The sequence below is a fragment of the Ceratotherium simum genome, chromosome 5, assembly GCF_057802395.1.
Source record: "Ceratotherium simum simum isolate JZ-2026a chromosome 5, ASM5780239v1, whole genome shotgun sequence".
Classification (NCBI taxonomy): domain Eukaryota; kingdom Metazoa; phylum Chordata; class Mammalia; order Perissodactyla; family Rhinocerotidae; genus Ceratotherium; species Ceratotherium simum.
Window position 1 is genome coordinate 28678787 of NC_141904.1, and position 20859 is coordinate 28699645.

The 20859-nt window shown below is 36.4% G+C and overlaps 1 protein-coding gene across 4 annotated transcripts in view; it reads left to right on the plus strand.

Moving 5' to 3' along the window:
* Positions 1-20859, plus strand: part of UBE2E2 (ubiquitin conjugating enzyme E2 E2) — a 348219-nt gene that overhangs the window by 139130 nt on the left and 188230 nt on the right. Inside the window, exon 6 of one of the 4 annotated variants that reach the window (XM_087430611.1) lies at positions 216-2655. The exons of the other annotated variants lie outside the window; for them this stretch is intronic. Coding sequence (XP_087286737.1) covers positions 216-309 — 94 coding nt within the window. The 3' untranslated portion in view covers positions 310-2655. Of the gene's footprint in view, positions 1-215; positions 2656-20859 lie in introns of those variants that run through there. 4 annotated transcript variants of the gene reach the window in all.

Sequence of the window (20859 nt, forward strand, 5' to 3'; positions counted from 1 at the left end):
ATTGGAAATATCACTGTACTGTACTAAGCAACCCTATTCTTATCCAGCAAAGGGAGAAAGGTTAAAATTGGTTTATAGAATGAGTCTAGAACCATAAAAAAGAATTTTTTAAAAAAGCCTAAAATCCAAACACATAATAAAAAATCCGCATCAACTCTTCCTCCCTCAAAAGTTTATTATTAGATTTTGCTAACCATCACTTATTTTAAATCCAGCTGCTTCAAGATATTCAATACAGTCATGTGCTGCATAAGGACGTTTTGGTCAACGATGGACCGCATATACGACAGTGGTCTCCTAAGATTATAATCGGAGCTGAAAGTTTCCTATCGCCTAGTGACATCGTAGCCGTCATAATGTTGCATAGCTGAAGAAGGGGCAAGAGAAAAAGAAACTGCAAGAGAAGAAAAAGAAGAAGAACCTTCAAGAAAATTCACAGTTTAGCAGAAACTTTTGCAGACCTTAAGAGGCTCCTTAAAAAGTTTGAAAACATGGACCCCAACACTGAAAAGTTTTCGTTAATAGAGAGGAAAGTTCATGGTGCGTTATCTACCTACAGGACACAAATCTGTGAGGAAAAAAAACAAACCAAGCAAACCACCGTGGACATATTTCTGAAAAGAGTGACAGCTCCTCAAGAGGAGCCTTAGGCAGGTCCTTCAGGAGGTATTCCAGAAGAAGGTATTGTTATCATAAGAGATGACAGCTCTATGCGTGTTATTGCCCTTGAAGACCTTCTAGTGGGATAAGATGTGGAGGTGGAAGACAGTGATATTGATGATTCTGACCCTGTGTAGGCCTAGGCTAATGTGTGTGTGTCTTAGTTTTTAACAGAAAAGGTTAAAAGTTAAAAAAAAAATAAATTAAAAATAGAGAAAAGCTTATAGAATAAGGATATAAAGAAAATATTTTTGTACAGTTGTACAATGTGTTTGTGTTTTAAGCTAAATATTATTACAAAACAGTCAAAAAGTTACAAAATTAAAAAGGTTTATAAAGTAAAAAAGTTACAGTAAGCCAAGGTTAATTTATTACTGAAGAAAGGAAAGTATTTTTACAAATTTAGTGTAGCCTAGGTGTACAGTGGTGTACAGTGATGTCCTAGACCTTCGCATTCACTCACCACTCACTCACTGACTCACCCAGAGCAACCTTCAGTCCTGCAAGCTCCATTCACAGTAAGTGCCCTATACAGGTGTACCATTTTTTTATGTTTTATACTGTGTTTTTATTGTACCTCTTCTATGTTTAGATACACAAATACTTACCATTGTGTTACAACTACCTACAGTATTCAGTACAGTAACATGCTGTATAGGTTTGTAGCCTAGGAGCAATAGGCTATAACCATACAGCCTAGCTGTGTAGTAGGCTATACCATCTAGGGTTGTGTGAGTATGTTCGATGATGTTCTCACAATGAAATTGCCTAACAACGCATTTCTCAGAACGTAACCCCATCGTTGAGTGATGCATGGCTGTATCTAGGTTAGCCTGCTTTGTGTACTTGCTGCAGTTTTACATTCAAGATAATTTATGTTGGCTTAAACACTAATACAAAGACCAGTCTGTTTAAATGAGACAGAGATTGGAAATTTTGAGGTGTTCTGTCACTGCCATTGATTTTGTATTCCCAGTTCAGTAGATTTTCTGACAGACATTTTACTGTCACGTGGTTGGAGAAAACCACGACCGAGCATAAATGGGTCTTTAAATATATTTTCCTGTCAAAATAATTTAATTTGTCTGTAGGAATTTGCGAAAGCTTGTGGCTTTTATTCTTGTAGATACTTAAAAAATCAGAATCCTACTTTATTTCTCAAGAAGTGACTTATGAGAAGGAATATAGTTCATTGCAACTGTTTTTTTTCCTTCCTTCCTTTTCTTTTCCTTTCTTTTTTCTTTTTCCTTTTTGGTAACAATTATTATTTCCCTGTACCTTGGAATACCTAAACCAATATATTAGCAAACTAGTGATTTCAAAAGCATGGTATAAAAGCTGAACAATATTAATTCTTATAGAAATAAAAGAACAATATTCCTCTCTCACTTTTACTAATAAGTGAAAATGAAACAGTCTCTCTCAAGAGCACAGCATGTATCATAAGAGGAAGAACCCGTCTTGCTTTAATCGCTGATGGCTGAGAACGATGAAGACAGTATTTGATGTCTTGAGGCATCATGGAGGCTTACACTACCTACTGTGTCACCAGTTTTTTGAGCAAAGAAGAGCTAAGTCAAATGTTTGTACCTTTTACCCTGTTCATAGTAATGATTGTGACTTTTGAATAAAACAATCATTTATTAAATTTCCCAAAATGGTAGCTACACTGCATAAAATTAAAAATGCATTAATGTATATTTTGCCTTGTTAGAAATAAGCAAACTACACGTTCACTTTTATTTTACTCAAATGTAAAACAAGTAAAAATAATGAGCTTGAAGTGACAGAGTTTTACTATACTTGATATTATTACTATAAATATTTACTCTGGATTCAAGCTAAGTGTAAAATTTATGGTAAAAGCAAGCCTAATGAATTCTAAATAATTGTTAAAATCTTGAAAGATTAGTTTAAATGTATAAAATATATGTATAATCACTAAAGCAAATAAAAGTAAAACTGGACGTTTAGATACATCAAATTGTTCATAATGGTTGTCTTTGAATTTTTCACTATGTTCTAAATCTCCTGTATTAAAAATTTACTTTTATAATCAGATACTTTTTATTTTTTTAATTGTAGTAAAACATACATAACAACATTTGCCATTTTAATTGCTTTTAAGTGTACAGTTCAGTGGAATTAAGTACATTCGCATTATTGTGAAACTATTACCACTATTCATCTCCAGAATCAGATAATTTTTTAATTGACATTATTTTCTTTCTAAACTATCTAAAAAAGTTTTACTCAAAACTAATCATATTTTCTATATAGTGATAGAATACTTAGGACAAAACTGACTTGGCTTTTATTAATGAAATAAAATATCAAATTACAGCAGTGTTAAAGATACTTAAAAGGGTCCATAAACAAAATGTAGCTTTAGTGTTTTATGAGGAAGCTTTATTTCAAAGATATATGACTACTACGTGTGGGCATTTGTTTAAATAAAAAAAGAAAGAAATCAAATTTTCATTTCATTTTAAAAAGTTCACCTTCCATGCTAATGTTTTGAATAAAAGTTATTAGCAGATCCACCTAGTTTAAAATAGAAATACTTCCTATATAGTCAAAACTAAAACGATTTGTTAATTTTACAAAAATTTTATACTTGTTCCCCAATTAAAATATTTAATTCATTTGCACCACACACACAAAAATAGTACAAACTAAGTGTTTTTCCTTTTGTGATTTTTGGTTAATTTTATTGATTATGGGTCATGGACAAATGGATTAATACTTTTTTTTTTTTTGGTGAGGAAGATGAGCCCTGAGCTAACATCTGTTGCCAATCCTCCTCTTTTTGCTGAGGAAAATTGGCCCTGGGCTAACATCCATGCCCATCTTCTACTTTATATGGGACACCGCCACGGCATGGCTTGAAAAGCGGTGCGTTGGTGCATACTGGGGATCCGAACCTGTGAACCCCGGGCTGCCGAAGCGGAGTGCGCGCACTTAACTGCTACGCCACCGGGCTGGCCCTGGATTAATGCATTTTTAATAAACACACTGCTTTTCACAAAGCATTGTATGAAATACAAAGGTATGCACATAATGTTTGCTTTGTATTTTAAACCTCGTTTGTAAACTTAACATCAAACTTTTTCTTCGTGTTTAAGTATATTCTATCTCCCGGTTTACCAATGAGCTGACCTGCAGGTTGGCATGTACAAGCTGTTTTTAATGTAATCCTTAAATACACAGTTTAGAAATTTGAGATTGACTCAATTGTGATTTATATTTCAATCAAAACATTTATATTTCAAACAAATAGTTGGAGTTTTATAGCATTATTGGTTTTAAAAATTGGCTTAAAAGTCAGCATTTTCCTAATCTGTGAGAGATTAATAGAAACAACATTAAAATGGATTCCATGGTGACGTGAATTTTTTTTTTTTTTTTTGTGAGGCAGATTAGCTCTGAGCTAACATCTGTTGCCAATCTTCCTCCTTTTTGCTGAGGAAGAGTGGCCCTGGGCCAACATCCGTGCCTATCTTCCTGTACTTTATGTGTAGGACTCCTGCCACAGCATGGCTTGATAAGCAGTGAGTAGGTCTGCGCCCAGGATCTGAGCCTGTGAACCTGGGCTGCCAAATCAGAGCGTGCGAACTTAACCACTGCACCACTGGGCCAGCCCCCAAAGTGAAGTTTTTAAAAATGCTTTATACCATATCCCTTTCAATGAACTTTAGCATATATGTTTCTCAGAAGTTCAGTAGTAAAGACATCTGTTTCAATTTAACTCCCTGTGTGTCAGCTTTTTGAAGATGGAACCATATTTGTGATGACATCTGCTAACACTCCCATGAAATGATGGTCTACAGACCACTGATTTAAGATATAATATTATAGTTTATATTACTTCAGAAATCTTCCAGCAAAAAGCCCAGCATTTCTGTTATTTCGTCAAATTAGATCTTTGTCTTTACTTAAGTCAGTAGAAAGGAAGGGCTGAAGTAGACTAGACCACTGAAAGCCAGAGTCATTCTCTCCAAATTTTTTTCCTTTTTATTTTCTTCTTAGTTGATGGTCAGATTCTTCTCTCTTCAAACTCCAAGGATTCACCAAACCCTTAAGGAAATATATTTGAGAACCACAAAAATGACCCATTTATTCAAAGCACAGCAAAGGAGGAAGAAAGATGCCCAAATAATCCATACATCTGGAAAACCAATCCTAGTATTTAGGAATGGTACTCATTTATGTACATGTTTCCTAGGGCTTTTAAGGCCCAAAAGCCTTGTTTCTCTCAAATTTGCACACAATAAAAGTCCTTATGGTAAAAGTACTTGCGATTGCATCATAAATGTAAAGATCTCTATGGGAAGTTAAAGAAAAAACTGACAAATTAGCTGAATTTTAAACAGAAGAGACAGCTAATCTGGATAATTCACGTCTCAATAGCAGATCTCCTGGCTTAATCATACAGCTAATTGCCTCATTCCAGAGCCTGTAGCTAAATGTGCCCTCGTCCAGAAAAAGATATTAGAAGGGCCACTCCTGGAGATTTTGAAAATATCAGCTCACGGAAAGAAAAACATAATATATTTGATTTTTAATTAGCACAGAAATATGCTAATATAGTTTGTTGAATGTTTGCTGTTATTTTCTTGTTTGCATTCTTATTTAAAATATATCACTGTTCAAAATTCATTCTAGATTATTTGAAAGATTCAAGAGTTATAATTTCAGTTACCATATTTCATTTTGTTTTGAAATTTTGGTCATTAAAAAAGGGTGAAACGAATATTTTGGTCTTTTTTTGTACACCGAAATCTTTTCTCAGTAGGTACAGTACCACTGATACTTAAGTGTAGGATATTTAAATACTAAGCGGAGAAAGAGGTCTTGAGGGATCAAAAGACATAGCAGGGGGGCTGGCCCGGTGACGCAAGCGGTTAAGTGCGCGAGTTCCGCTGCGACTGCCCGGGGTTTGCCTGTTCGGATCCTGGGCGCACACCGACGTGCCACTTGGCAAGCCATGCTGTGGAGGCATCCCATATAAAGTGGAGGAAGATGGGCACGGAGGTTAGTCCAGGGCCAGTCTTCCTCAGCAAAAAGAGGAGGATTGGCAGATGTTAGCTCAGGGCCGATCTTCCTCACACACACACAAAAAAAGACATAGCAGGAAAAAGAGATTCTTGAAAGTCTTCCTCATAATCTCAAAAAAAAAAAAAAACCAATAAAAATAATCACTACAAAAATACTGGTAAGTTATATTAGAATAAAGAAAATGAAATGTTTTAAACCTATTTTCAAAAGAAAAATCATAAAAGGGAAAAATCACATACTATTTTACTGCTAAAATGGCTTGTTACTAATGATAATGCATATTTTAATTTAAGCCTTGAGCAGGGCTGGAACCTGTTTGTTTTCTAAATAATGTGAAGAATGAAGTTAATGTTGCTCTTTCTGAGTGGACAAAATGCACCAACAACTGAAACTTTTAACAAATGATACAGTTGAAAGAAAATGAGATTTGAAGTCTTATAATTTGAATTTGGGTCTCAGGTTCTAGTATGTATGTTGTATCTTAGCCTAGTTACTTAACCTTTATAAGCTTTGATTTATTCTGGCTTAAATCTGTTAAACGGAGTGATGACAAATATATCTCTCAGTTATTATGAGTATTAAGTGACATATATATACACACACACGTACATACACACACAGAGTAAACTGTAAGCCTTTTGTAGACTGAAGTATCTACTCCCGCATGCTACTGCTCCTACCATTACTTACTACTATTACTAACAATAATAAAACACAGGATTATAAATAGGTCCAAGTAATTTTAATATTGTCATTCACTACTCTGACTGCTGCTAATCAAAACAAATGCTTGGGAAGCTTTGTAGGGTTGTCTTGATTTTTTTCTCTCACAGGTGAAAAAAAGAGTCATGTAGGCAGGTGCTGTGATTTTGTGCCAGAAAACTTGTCCTAAGGTTCACCCTCCTCATAACAGACTGGAACATCAAAAATCTCTTTTTAGTCCTAATAACTCTAACAGTTCTCCGAGAAAAGAAAATATGCAAGGCTGGTCGCTCAAATGTCCTATAACTTACTTCCTCATAATTTTGGCCTTCCAAAGGGATAGAGATAAATATCATATTTGATGAGCATTGCTAACTAAGAGAGATATTAGGTATGGGAGTTCAAAAATATTTAAACTGAAAACAAGAACTTTTTCTTCAAAGCTCTAGAAGCTCAGGACCGTCTGCATTTGGTATCCCTCCAGGACACCCCTGGACCAGTTAAAAACCACTAGTCTCAGAGTACCTTCCAGGGTTGTTACTTCAGATTAAGGCTGAAACTGTATCTATTTAGTGTTAAAGAACAGCACCAGCACAGGGGTGAGGCTGGGACCTGCAGATGGGGATGGGGAAGAAACAGGAATAAATCACCAGCATCACACTTTTCCTAATCTATTTCACAAATCTGCTTCAGAATAAATGCTTTATCACCTGTATAACAAAATGCATAATAGCTGTATTTTCCAGAGCTAACAGCATGTACACCTGTCATCACTGTTTAAAAATGCCAGAGGAGGGGGGCCGGCCCGGTGGCGCAGGTGGTTAGGTGCGCGCGCTCCGCTGCGGCGGCCCGGGGTTCGCTGGTTCGGATCCCGGGCGCGCACCGACGCACTGCTTGGCAAGCCATGCTGTGGCGGCGTCCCATATAAAGTGGAGGAAGATGGGCACAGATGTTAGCCCAGGGCCGTCTTCCTCAGCAAAAAAAGAGGAGGGTTGGCGGATGTTAGCACAGGGCTGATCTCACAAAAAAAAAAGCCAGAGGAATCTTTATGAAGTGTTGGTTTTCTCTAAAATTATCAAAGTGATTTCAAGCTTTAGTGAAATACATTTGGTTGGCATGTAGAAGTGGTCCTGTCTGTACTTAAATACTGCCCCTTTCTGGAAATAAAAACATCACCTGATACAGTTCCTAGGCAGAAATATATCTGCAGAAAGCACTGGCTGCCAGGAACCTCAAAGCTAAGTTTTGTGTCCAAATGCATACATTTTCCTTAGCCCAGTTTTCTGTCACAGCTATAGTTCTTCCTTTTGTTTCATAGGGCCTGTTTACTTTTCTTTTTTTAAATGGTCTTATTACATACGGTGTTTAGATTGTAATGGTCACATGATTTTTAGCAGGTTTTTCCATGGTTTATCTGTATTTTAATGCGTGTCATGTATGTATTTCCTTTTCAAAAGTAACAAGATATAAATAATAGCTAAATTACACAGAACAGACATTTGGACAAAAACAACCATATATTTCCTTTAGAATGACTACTGCTGGGAGGAATAGTTAATAAAGAGGACAAAGAAAAGTTAAACTGACAATGAGCTTCAAATGAATGCAATGTGACCTTATACATACTTATTCCAAACCACCTGGTAATCCTCAGTTATCTAAGAAAAATTACCACGCGTTTTTCAAAGAAATTAAGAACGTACGAGTTTGCGCTTCATTACCATCCTTTACAGTCTTGATTCACAATCATTTTTGGAGTAAATGCTGTAAAACTGTTAGTAAATAAGGACTGCTGACACTGTTTAAACAATATTTCTTTATATTTGCCTACTCCTGTAATTACATTGTAATTATTTTTTGTTGTTGACAGTAAAATATGTAGCATGTTTCACAGGTAGAATTCTCACTGCTGGTTTGTTTTACAATATTGGCATTTGGGGGATATTGGGTATGCTGACTAACACTGTTCTCATACATACATAGTCATAGTCAAAGAACCCTGTTAATTTTAAGACATTAGAGGGGAAAAGATATCTCACTTGAAAACCTTATGGAAGTATGATGGTCTCAAACTCAAAAAATGCGTTTACCAACGCATTTTTACTGAAATGTAGACTAATCTTAAAATATCTGAGGAATTTTAAAGCTTTTAATGATGCCTTAAAAATACATCTAGTATTTCCTCATTTTATTGAAAAGCTACATGTTAATACTCTAATACTAGTGAAATATTTCAGATTATTTTATATGTTGGAAAACACAGTATTTTGACATTATCAGCTTCCATTCTGTTGTTTAAATACCAAGCTAGTATTTTTGAAAGAAAATGGAAATACACTAAAAAGGTTAATTTCAGAGGTGGTAGATTATTTTCATCATTGGTTTTGATGTCTGTATGTGATCTTTTAATTGCCCCTATTAAGTTGATTCATTATAAAAACTTTTTAAAGAATGTGTGACATTCCCTTATACAGTCATTTTACTACAGTCTTGCGCCACATAACGACGTTTTTGGTCAATGACGGACCACATATTCAACGGTGGGTCCCATAAGATTAGTATCATTTAGCCTAGGTGTGTAGTAGGCTACATGTAGGTTTGTGTAAGTACAGCGACAGAGTCGCCTAATGACGCATTCCTCAGAATGTATTTCCGTTGTCAAGCTACGGATGACTGTCATTTCTTGATGCCATTTGGTAACCCTGAACAAAGCTATCTTTATTAACCTAAAAAACAAATCACTTCTTTTAGGAAAGTTATTCAAGAGATACCTATTGAATTGATCAAAGATGTTTGTTTATCCAGGTATTCTTTGTAGTCAGCTTACTTTGAAAGCTCTTTGTATTTTAAACTGTGCTCCAGGGTAAACAAAAGCAAATTTTGCTCCTTTGGGACACCTAAATTTTTTTTTGATTTTTTTTTTTTTTATTTGAAAACAATACACACATTTTTGGTTTACAGAACTGAAATTTTGGTATAAAATCCTTAAAAATACTGTTTGTAGTTGAATTAGATGCCTAATTCATGCTTTTCAGCTGCAAATTCTCTCAAAACATTAAGATGTTTTTCCTTTTGCAACTTTAAACCAAAACTCAAAGTTCTAGGCATGTTCCTTTGCTAGAGTACGAACTGAAAAATGATTGAATAAACAACTGAAAGAAAGAAAATAAACCCTTAGAGACTTTTCTATCCAAAACTATGTCTACTGTTCCCCACATTCAACTAATTTGAGATTCATTTGACTTATACATATCTATTAAAATTCAGTTATTCCTAGGCAGATAGAAGACTGGATCAGGACAGAACAGAATAGTCTTAGAATATACCGAAGACCGTGTGGAAATTTGATATATGAAAAAGGTGGGAAATCCTTAGTGAGTTACATTTTGAGGACATAAAACTGCCAAGAACTCTTGAACTTTCTTCAGTAGCTTTATTGTTAGTAATAATATTAAAATTGTGCCTTTAAATTTTTCACATGTGTATAAAAATGGGTAAGCATATTATTAGAATCTAAGATATTCAGTGTTAAGAGAAAGTTACAAATATAAAATGAAAGAAATTAAGGAAAAAACCCTGTAATGTCAAATTTGAATTGGTACTATCGTTATGAACTCATGATATTTCAAAAATGTATTTCCTGTTCTGTCCATACAAAAGGGCCAGAAGCAGTGACATCCCAGTAGGAGTGTACCTAATGCCCAGATCTTGCTAATTACCATTCCCCACTAAAAGAAACCAAGATTCCTTGGAGAAACAGCTGATTCCAGATGTGGGGAGGGAAAGTATAAAATGAGCCTGGGATAATCTTGTGCCGAAAAGCAAGGAAGCCCTTAAAGACCAACCTAATAGTGTGCTAAAAGAGCACAGGAGTCCCACTGTCTAAGTGCAGGATAATTTGGAATTAAAAGGTACAATGACAATGGAATTAAAAGAAAAAATAATCAATATTTCAATCAATAATAAAAAATAATCAATTAAATGTAATTGATTTAACATTGGGCAAACAAAAACATCCATAAGTCTTTTGTAATACGGAGGCAGAACTGACCCAAAATTTGTTTGCCAGCATTGGAGGTTAGTATTAAGCCAATTCCTTATTTTGAAAATTGGTATAAAAATGGAAAAAATTAAATTTTAACCCTGCCTTTTCAGGTTGATGAGGGAAAGCTCTTTACATAAGACTATCAGCTAATAAATGTGGATAGGTATGAGAAAATAGAAAAATCAAGTTTTTCAAGTTCTATACGTGTGTATGGTACAGATCTGGTGTTTTTATATCTCAGAGGTGATTTCTCTTCCTTTAGATCCCATACCAGTTAGTGAAGTTTTCTAGTGCTCTCTTAAAGGACAGAGCAGCTCTTGGAAGTTCTCAGCTTTATGCACGAGTCTCAGTTTCAGCCTCTCCACCTCCTGCGGTCTGGAGGACACAACTTCTGGATGTGTATTAAGACCTTTACAAGCCTCTAACCTAAACCAGCAGCCCCATGGGTTTGCCATATTTAGAGATTTTCTCTTGGGATCCTTTTGTGCCTTTTACTGAGCATTTCTTTTCATCAGTTTATTCTGCTATGTTGACAGAAGTCCTTCTGGCAAGAGAGTATTTGGTCACACTTTACACTGTGATGCCTGCAGGGATCAGTTAGGTGATGAAGTAAAACAGGTAGGTGTAAATAGTAGGGAGTGGCGGGCATTATGGTGGACTGGAGAGCACGTACTCCATCAAAATGCCACTATCAACTCAACCAGTTGTTGCTAAGTAGGAGCCGTGGTGTAGTTTTTCAAATTATTTTTGTTTTTCAAGAGAAGTTAGATATGCACATCTTTGTGCGCAGTCTTCTGATTTTTAACTTTTGGCAACTCATACAATTAAAAATAAAACTCACACTGACTGATTAGAGAGAATAAGACAGTCTGTGGGCCAGATCCGCCAAATTTTTACAGTTTTTATAAACAGAGACTTTTATTCATATTTTCTGTTCCTGGCACAGGATCTGAAATGCAGTAAAGCTTTGATAAATGATGAAAGAATTCATTGTGTTTTTGTATCCTTCACTTCTTTACCAACTTTTAAAATATATCAATTCTGATATTAGCTGCCCTTTCTAGCTTTGTTACATATGTAAATTTATCATTTTTGTTCTTTCATGAAAATTACCTGGTAAGTGTTAAAGGGGACTGGGCAAGGTTCAAGGCATGCCATACCTTACAAGTTGCAAGATGATCTCAAACCATCAGTTAGCACTGTTTGGGTTTGATCCTTCAGTTAGCTAAGAATCTACTTATTTATCTTGGCTATCATGTGATAACTTAGCAAATATCTTGCAAATCTTAGTATATCATATTCTTCGAATTCCTTCAGCTTTTTGTTGGGTGACTCTTAAAAAAGAAAATTAGGATCTTTTAATGTGACTTCTTAAAAAATATACCTGGATTCTAGTAATCATTACTTCTTTTTCTAAGGGTAGACAAAACCCATCCTTTTGAAAATTGAAGCATTTTGCTTATTTTACCATCTATTGGCACCATCGTTTTCTTTCTTTAAATAATACATTGGTTCCCATATTACTTTTTTTCAGTCTTTTGGGAATCATTTTAATTAGAATGCTTTCTCAACTACCATGCCGAAGTCAACTAACTGAGAACTAAAAATCTGTTAGCATAAAGAAGTAGTTCTCAAGCCAGAGGTAGTTCAGTAGGGGTGACTTGCTTAGGCATTGAGAGGCTTTGAGGACTCAGTGAGCTGTGTGGGTATCATGGGATCACCATGAGATGAGAGAAAGTTGAATAACAAGTCATGAAGTACATGGGTCAGCTACTTCTAATTTTGATAGGAATGGCATTGGGTAGGTGGAAGTGTTTCACTAGCTTAAATGATATGCATTTAGCCATTCTACCCATTCCTTTAAGTAGAGTTGGGTTGGGCTGGACAGAGCTCTAGGATGTTGAAGGCACACGGACAAAAGTGAGAAACTTATCAAAGCATCATGGAGTCTGTGTCATGCATTAGAAATTATCCTATCTTGAATCATATCAAATGCTGTATCTGGCATAACAATTTATGAAAGTCTACTAGGTTTTTGGCTTTGGGTGAGTGGATATTAGGGTTGGAATAATCTAATAATCTGTTTGTATCAGATGATATAGTCAAGTAAGATCAGTGTGAGTTGTCAATGCTCACTTAAGAGGAAGTAGAACTGAAAACAGTCTTAAGAGTTAATTAAAAAAGACAAATACTATATGATTCCGTTTATATGAGGTACCTAGAATAGGCAAATCATAGAAATAGCAAGTATAATAGAGGTTACCAGGGGCAGGGGGAGGGGCAGATGAGGAGTTACTGTTTAATGGGTACAGGGTTTCTGTTTGGGATGATGAAAAAGTTTTGGAAATGGATAGTGGTGATAGTTGTACAACATTGTGAATGTACTTAATGACACTGAGTTGTACACTTAACAGTAGTTAAAATGGTTAAGTTTATGTTGCATATACTTTACCACAATAAAAATGTAATTACTCTCAATACAAAAACCAAACTAGAAAAAAAAAAAGTAAATAGAATACTAAGGAGATCATTGGCAAGGTGCCAAAACCTAATGTACCAAATGAGAGCAAAGCCACTGTGGGCCACAACCAGATGGCAGGGCTGTGCAGTCTTAAAGCAGTAAATGCCCACCCTGTAAAGGGTGAGAGCTGAGCAAGCAGAGCTGTCCCAAGTCACAGAAACGTAATTCTGGGCACACCAGGACTGATAGACTGAGGTCTCCACACTTGGTGTCCAAGAGTGTCAGTTTGTTGAAGCTAGATCATTAATGAAGTGTTTGTACCATTACACATTTGGGTTTTTAGTTGACCCATTAAAATATATTTTTCTAAAAACTTAAAGTTATTTCACAACAATTCTAAGCATAGAATTTTCCTTCTGTTAAATTTGTGAAACCATTTAAATTGTTTTCTCTAACGTTTCAGTTTTTGTTTTAGTATTACCAGCTATTATCAGTTCCCGATACTCGCAGTCTAGAGGTTCTGTAAAATAGCTCTTGTGGGAATAGTCTTCAGTGCCCTTCGTATTCATTTTTGGAGAAATAGTTTTTATGAAAATGATTCAGTATTATTTATTTTGTACAGAATAATTTTTGTTCACATGGATATATTTTCCTTTAGCTGGCATAATAGGTTTTTTGTGAAGTGTATCATTTAGCAGACTCCTAACAAAATGATTTGTTTTAAAACATGTCTTTTAAAACCACATTTTGGTTTATCTTCGTGGCTATTTTTCTACTTTAAAGAACCTACCCATTGAAAGGGTATGTAAAACTCAGATTTACTGTTATTGTGGTTTTCCATTTGTTACGTATTGACAAAAAACATCATTGTATCTTTGCCTTTGGCGTTCAGTCTTATTTATATCTAAATCACAATGGTCATCATCCCATTTTAATAAATTAAGTAATAATGTAGATATACAAGTTTATATTTGTATATATAACAATAGTTAAATAACAGCTAATAGTTATTGTATACTTATTGTTTGTTTATTTATGGAATGCTATTTGCTTTATATACATTGGAAGCATTTAATCATCACAATAACCCTATATGGTAGATATATTATCCTTATTTTGCAGATGAGAACTCTGAAGTGTTGGCATGCTTTGTTACTTAGAGTCATACAGCTAGCCGGTATCTAGCTTTATCACCTTCCATAGGCAGGGTTCTTAACTACCTAACTGTAAATTAATGAATAGGTAATTCCTAGAAATCAACGTGAGTTCCCAGTTATATTAACTGTTAGTTAAGCTATACATTTTTAAATCCTAGTTTCCAGAATTAGTAGTAAGTTTGAAATAAATTTAGAATGTACATGTAAACCATAGTTCAGGAATGTAGATGCTATATTGCCTGTGAATTAACACATTAAGCACTCATCAAAATTTTTATTGGACTTCTGTTATGTGCTAAATACAGGGATGATGTAAAGATTTAGAAATATGATCACTGTCCCCAGGAGGTTTAAAATCTAGTTAGATACTTCTCAGCCTTTTTTTTTTTTTTTTAACCTATGCCTCTCTTGGACAAACAACCAAACAAAATGCCTTGCCCTCCTTAATTTAAAATCTCAAATTAAATTCAAATGTTCTTTACCATCTGATTCTCTTTGGTTCCTGAGTTTGTGAAGTGAGGGGTACCTCATTATCCACATATTTTTGGTCCCTAAGTTTTGGATATTGAATGGTGATGAAAGTTTGAATAGCAAAGGGAAACAACTCCATCTCAAAAAGTTTGTCTATGGACCGGCCCCATGGCTTAGTGGTTAAGTGCGCGTGCTCCACTGCTGGCGATCCCGGTTCGGATCCCGGGCGTGCACCGACGCACCGCTTCTCCGGCCATGCTGAGGCCGCGTCCCACATACAACAACTAGAAGGATGTGCAGCTATGACATACAACTATCTACTGGGGCTTTGGGGTGGGGGGAAGTTTGTCTATTCATTTCCTGAGTTTGGATAGTGTGAGCTCAGTTAGGGAGAATTTGAATTGTGAAGGATGTGTATCATATCTTAAAATAATAAAAGAATAATAAAATGCAGTGGTGATTTAAGAAAAACGTTTTCACCGCTCCATCATTGTTCTGTTGTGTACCCTTTGAATATAAAGATACTTCACAAAAATACCTATTCCTCTCTAAAGATAATTGTCACAGAAATTTAATGACTAGATTATGGTAGTATCTTAATGTTCTGCTTGTGCTCGCTTACATTTATATGTAAGTAGGTGAAATGGTTTAGCGTGTAGATGCAAGTATTGGGTATGAAAAGAATTAAAGGACTTGATCCACATAACAATAGTACAGTTGTTTAAAGATAGAGTCTGTTGTGGATATGCTAAAACCAATGACAGGGCGGTAAACTTTTTTTTGAAATAAGCCTTAATAATGTGGCCTAGTGAATATTCTGCTAAGAATATAATCAGTTCATTCAACAAATTGAGTACCTAATATGTGCCAGGCTCTGTGTGAATTACATCTGCCTGGTGCCTGACATGAAAATTAAAGTCTAGTGAAGTTCTCTTCCTTTTAAGAGGCAGTATTAATGGTCTGGAGACAGATGGTTTGGATTTGCATTCTGGTTCTTCTAGGGGCCAAATCTTGTAGGGCCTTGGAAAGCCTTAGAAGGGTGGTTTTAAGCAAGGAAGTGACCTGATCAGGTTTTCGTTTTACAAAGATCACTCTGCATGCATACTGCAAAATGTTTTGGAATGAAGCAGAGTAGATGTGGTGAGTACCATCAGAAGGCTGTTGAAAGTAAAAGGTGATACTAGCTTGGAGTAAGGTGGCAGATGGATAGAAATGGATAGATCAAAATACATTTAGGAGGTAAAATAATCATGACTTCGTGTTTTAATGGATATGAAGGATGAGGGAGAGGAAATGTCAGTGATAGCAAATACATTGCAGTTAAGAGAGTAGAGGGAATGTTTTAAGAAGAGACTGAGGGCCAGCCCCGTGGCTTAGCGGTTAAGTGCACGCGCTCTGCTGCTGGCGGCCCAGGGTTCGATCCCGGGCGCACACCGACACACCGCTTCTCCGGCCATGCTGAGGCCGCGTCCCACCTACAGCAACTAGAAGGATGTGCAGCTATGACCTACAACTATCTGCTGGGGCTTTGGGGGGAAAAATTAAAAAAAAATAAAAAAAAGAAGAGACTGAGGGTATACTAGAGTTTGCTGATAATATTGAGGAAGTTCTAGAGCAGTGATTCTCAAGGTTTGGTCCCTGGACCAGCAGCATCAGCATCACTTAGGCACTTGTTTAGAAATGTAAATTACCTAGTCCTACCCTAGACTTGCTGAGTCAGAAACCCTGTGTGTGAGGCCCTCCTATCTGTGTTTTAACAAGGCCTCCGGTGATTCTGATTCATGCTCAAGTCTGAGAACCATTGTCCTTAGAGGCACAGTGGAAAGGTTTAGGAAGAGTGACAAATGAATGTTAGAGTCAGAGCCAAGGACTTGATTAGTTTCATGGAGTGACAGTACTTTTGAACAAGGATCAGCAAACTATAACCAGTAGGCCAAATCTGGTCCACTGCCTGTTTTTGTATAGCCTACAAGCTAAGAATGGTTTTTACAGTTTTTTTTAGTGATTGAAAAAAAATCAGAATAATAATATTTCCTGACAAATGAAAGTGGGATATTAAATTCAAATTTCAGTGTCCACAAATACAATTTTATTGGAATCCAGTGACACTGGTTCGTTTATATATTTTCTGTGGCTACTTTTGCACAATGCGAGAGTTGAGTATTTGCAACAGAAACCATACATAACTGGAAATTCTATCTAGCCCTTCACAGAAAAATTTGCCAACCCCTGCCTTAGAGCTTTAAAATGTACTGTATTTGGTGACTGGTGAACACAGAAGAGCAGCATGGGGAGCTTAATACTCTGGCCTCTAGGCAGAGGATGGCCTCCAAGCCTAATGGACAGAAATCTCAGCTTCCTTGGTTTGAAAAGATGAGCGCAAACAACGTGGTCCTTGCTTTGTGTTGTATAGGGGCCTGCAGTCTCAGAATCCCCAGTTTTGCCTGAGGTAGTAACTTTCCTGATGCTCATGGTAATCATTTTTGGAGAAAGTTTTTATGAAAATGATTTAATATTATTTATTTTGTGCATTGTTGTTATCTTGGTATTGAATGTACTGTGTATAAAAATATTCTGTATTTTCACTTAAATGTGTAAATGGTCTTCTGAGGTCCTCAAGCAGTGTTGATCATGAGTAAGCCTTTATGGTTTGTTCGGATAAGATTCAGTCTTATCATGGAAAAAATTGAACTTTGGAAATTTTTGCTTTTGGCAATGGTACATAAGCTTGTTGTACACCAACCTTCCTGCCAGGAACAACTAGAAAAACTGGGCAAAACAAAATCTATTTGAAGGCATTGGAGAACTAAGTCGTCAGTGAGCTCTTGAGGGGCCAGAAAGCAGAAGTGCAGAAAGAGGAGCTCAATATTTGGTACTACCCTTCACCCTTGGTCATTTGCCTAATTCTCAGCAGTGGCTAAGAATCTGAGCAGGGCTGCTGATAGTCTTCTGGAGCCAGAGGTTAAAAATTCGGAGATTGCTAAGAAGGAGTGGTCCAGGTAAACACCCCAGGCTTTCATTTAAGACCTCCAAAGGGTGGAACAGCACTCAGGTCTGTGGCCCAGCATTCAGTCAGCCCAGTCCTTTATTGCATTAAGGTGATATGCCCCAGAATTGCTTTGATTTTACTATTATTATACTAGACTCTAAATCAGATAAAGCAATTGAGCCCAATAATTAGGCCCTCTGTGTGGGCTTAAGCAAGCCAGTGGGAAGGAAAAGCCCTCCACTTCTTTTTTTTTTTTTTTTTGAGATTTTATTTATTTATTTATTTTCCCCTCAAAGCCCCAGTAGATTGTTGTATGTCATAGCTGCACATCCTTCTAGTTGCTGTATGTGGGACGCGGCCTCAGCATGGCCGGAGAAGCGGTGCGTCGGTGCGCGCCCGGGATCCGAAACCGGGCCGCCTGCAGCGGAGCGCGCGCACTTAACCGCTAAGCCACGGGGCCAGCCCCCTCCACTTCTGGAATAACAAGCGAGGAGAGAAGGACCATTTAAGTCAGTAAATCTGCTTCTTCTGGTGACATGAGGTTAAGGGTGGGAAGCCTGTAAGAAACCTAAGACCTGGTCAGGAGGAGGGGCTGCTGCTTTTTTAGATGATGTGTTGAGAACTACCTTGATGCCTCACAACTTTCCTCTTGAGAACAAACCAGGCAGCAGAAAATGGGGGGCCAGCCAAATCTGGATTCTGGTGAGGTCATTTCCTGACAGCAGCCATATTCCTTTGAGGCAGAGTCCCAGCACCTAAAAATCCCCTGCCTTGGTGTGAAGGGTAAGAAGAGAGACAGGTAATTGGTGTCTGTTTTTTCCTTTTTGTTCTAGGATGGTAAAAAAAAAAAAAAAAAGTACCTGATTTGTTTAAAACATGCAAGTAGGTTATGGAACATTAAAATAAGCTGTCTGTAAATTATCCAAGCTGTCTGAGAAGCATTTTACAATGGTAGTCACTATGTATGTGGGTGAATGAGAGTAAAATTAATTTCTCTGACCAGTAGACTTCTGAGCTTAGCCGTTCTTCTGGTTTCTTGAGTCTGTACCCTGATTCACTCCCTAATTCACTTTTTGAGAGTCATACCTCTTTTCCTGTTTGTTTTTAAGAGTGAATCCAAAATCATCTTTAACTTCTAATGCCAAGAAAGGCATAGTCTAAGTTTTCTTTCTGTTGAGTGCGTTCTTTGGTGACTTACAAAACTGGAAGGGAGAGTCTGGGAGTTAGTGCTGTCTCTTCTGTTAGTCTACATGACTAGTAGCCTAGGCAGATGTGTGAGAATTATTTCATAGCAAAGGGGAAGACTTTCAAAGTTAAATTTGAGGGCCGGCCCCGTGGCTTAGCGGTTAAGTGCGCGCGCTCCGCTGCTGATGGCCCGGGTTCAGATCCCGGGCGTGCACCGACACACCACTTGTCCAGCCATGCTGAGGCTGCATCCCACATACAGCAACTAGAAGGATGTGCAGCTATGACATACAACTATCTACTGGGGCTTTGGGGGAAAAAAATAAATAAAAATTAAAATTAAAATTAAAAAAAAAAGTTAAATTTGAGTGGATGTTTTTAATTTAACTATAGCTTCACTAAGTACACAAGTGAATGTAATGAAACTGAATTTCATGCAACTCAATTAAATCACCTTATTTACTACCACATTCATTATCTAAATTTCATTGGTAAATTGGGAAGATTTTCTTTCATCGTTACTTTAACTATAATGCGTGTTCAAATTAATCATCACCTCTGTTTTGAAGAATAGTTCTCTTCTTTTGGTTATAGTGCTTTTTAAGAAGTTTCAGTGTATTTCCTTTATTTAGTAATTTCACAAATTAGTATAATGGCTATAATTATAATAATTTCTTCCTAGTATATGACAGAACTTAATCTTTGCCTGTGAATTTATAGATAAACATTTCCAGAAGGTAGACTATCTCAAGATTTGGTTTAAAACTTGGAATTTGGGTCAAGATCGAGCTTCTTACTTTATATTTTCAGGCATTTAAGAAAAAAAAAATCTCAGGCTTTACTTATCCTGAGGTCTCATGGCATAGTAGAGCAGCAGGATTTAGTGGCAAGACTGTGGTCTTAGGAATCCAGAAGATAAGTAGACCTGAGTTAGGGTCCTAGATCTCCCTTTTTCTATCTGTATGACTTCAGGCAAGTTACTTAACCTTTCTGTGCCTCAGTTTCTCTATAAAATGGAGATAATGGTAACTTCTTCTTAGGAGTAAATAAAATAATATTACATGTAAAGTACTTAGGACAAAGTTTGGAACATTGTAAGCACTCAATAAATATTAGTTATTACCATTCCTGATAATAGTAAAACTATTTTTATTACTTCATCCCTACTATAGGCAGTCATTATCTGGAGATATGGGCACAGCCCATTTGGGTAGATGAATGGGAGGTAGAAAGGTAAAAAATGTGGTGTGATAGATGCTATAAGTAGAGGTTTGTGCAATGTGCTGTGGTACCTTATGTGAGAAGTGGCTAGCTCACATTACCTCGTTCATCTTCCTAATAGTTCTCCAAAGTATGATTATTCCCACTTACAGATCTGGAGAACGCATGATTGGAACCTCAGTCCCCAGACTTTCCACATATGATCATGTCGTTCTGTGATGAGTGAATGCCAGGTAAAATAAATTGTTTTTGCGTACATAAAAAGTTTGTAAAGCATTTTGTTACTCTTTTTGGGAGAATACACGGGAAGTGGAAGACCTGGTTGTCATCAAGAAGTTTACACGTGTGGAATGGCTAAATAATAAAAGGCAGTGCAGATTCTATAGCAAGGTGGTGACTACAAATAACTATTAATAAATTATTATTGGTAAACCTTTCTTTTTTAACTTCAAAGAAAGTTATAAACAATAACATATTTTGAAGTGTGAAGACAAGTGTGTAGCATAATTAATTATAAAGTGAACACCCGTTAACCACTACCCTGGTCAAGAAATAGAATATTGCCAGCCCCACCAGAAATCTTCCACATTCTCTTTCCCAGTCATAACCATTTCCCTCTCCCCACAGGCAACCATTGTCCTGACTTTTATGATAATCACTTCCTGGCTTTTCTTAATAGTTTTACCATCTCAGTGTGCATTACTAAATATTATAATTTTTTCCTGTTTTTTGAACTACGTGTGTGGAATCATACACTGTATTTGAGTGTCTGGCTTCTTTTTCAACATTGTTTTTAAGATTCATCCATGTTGTATGGAGTTGTAGTTTATTCATTTTCTCTACTTTATGTTATACTCCATTTATAAATGTAACACATTTTATTTATCCATTTTACTATTGATAAATATTT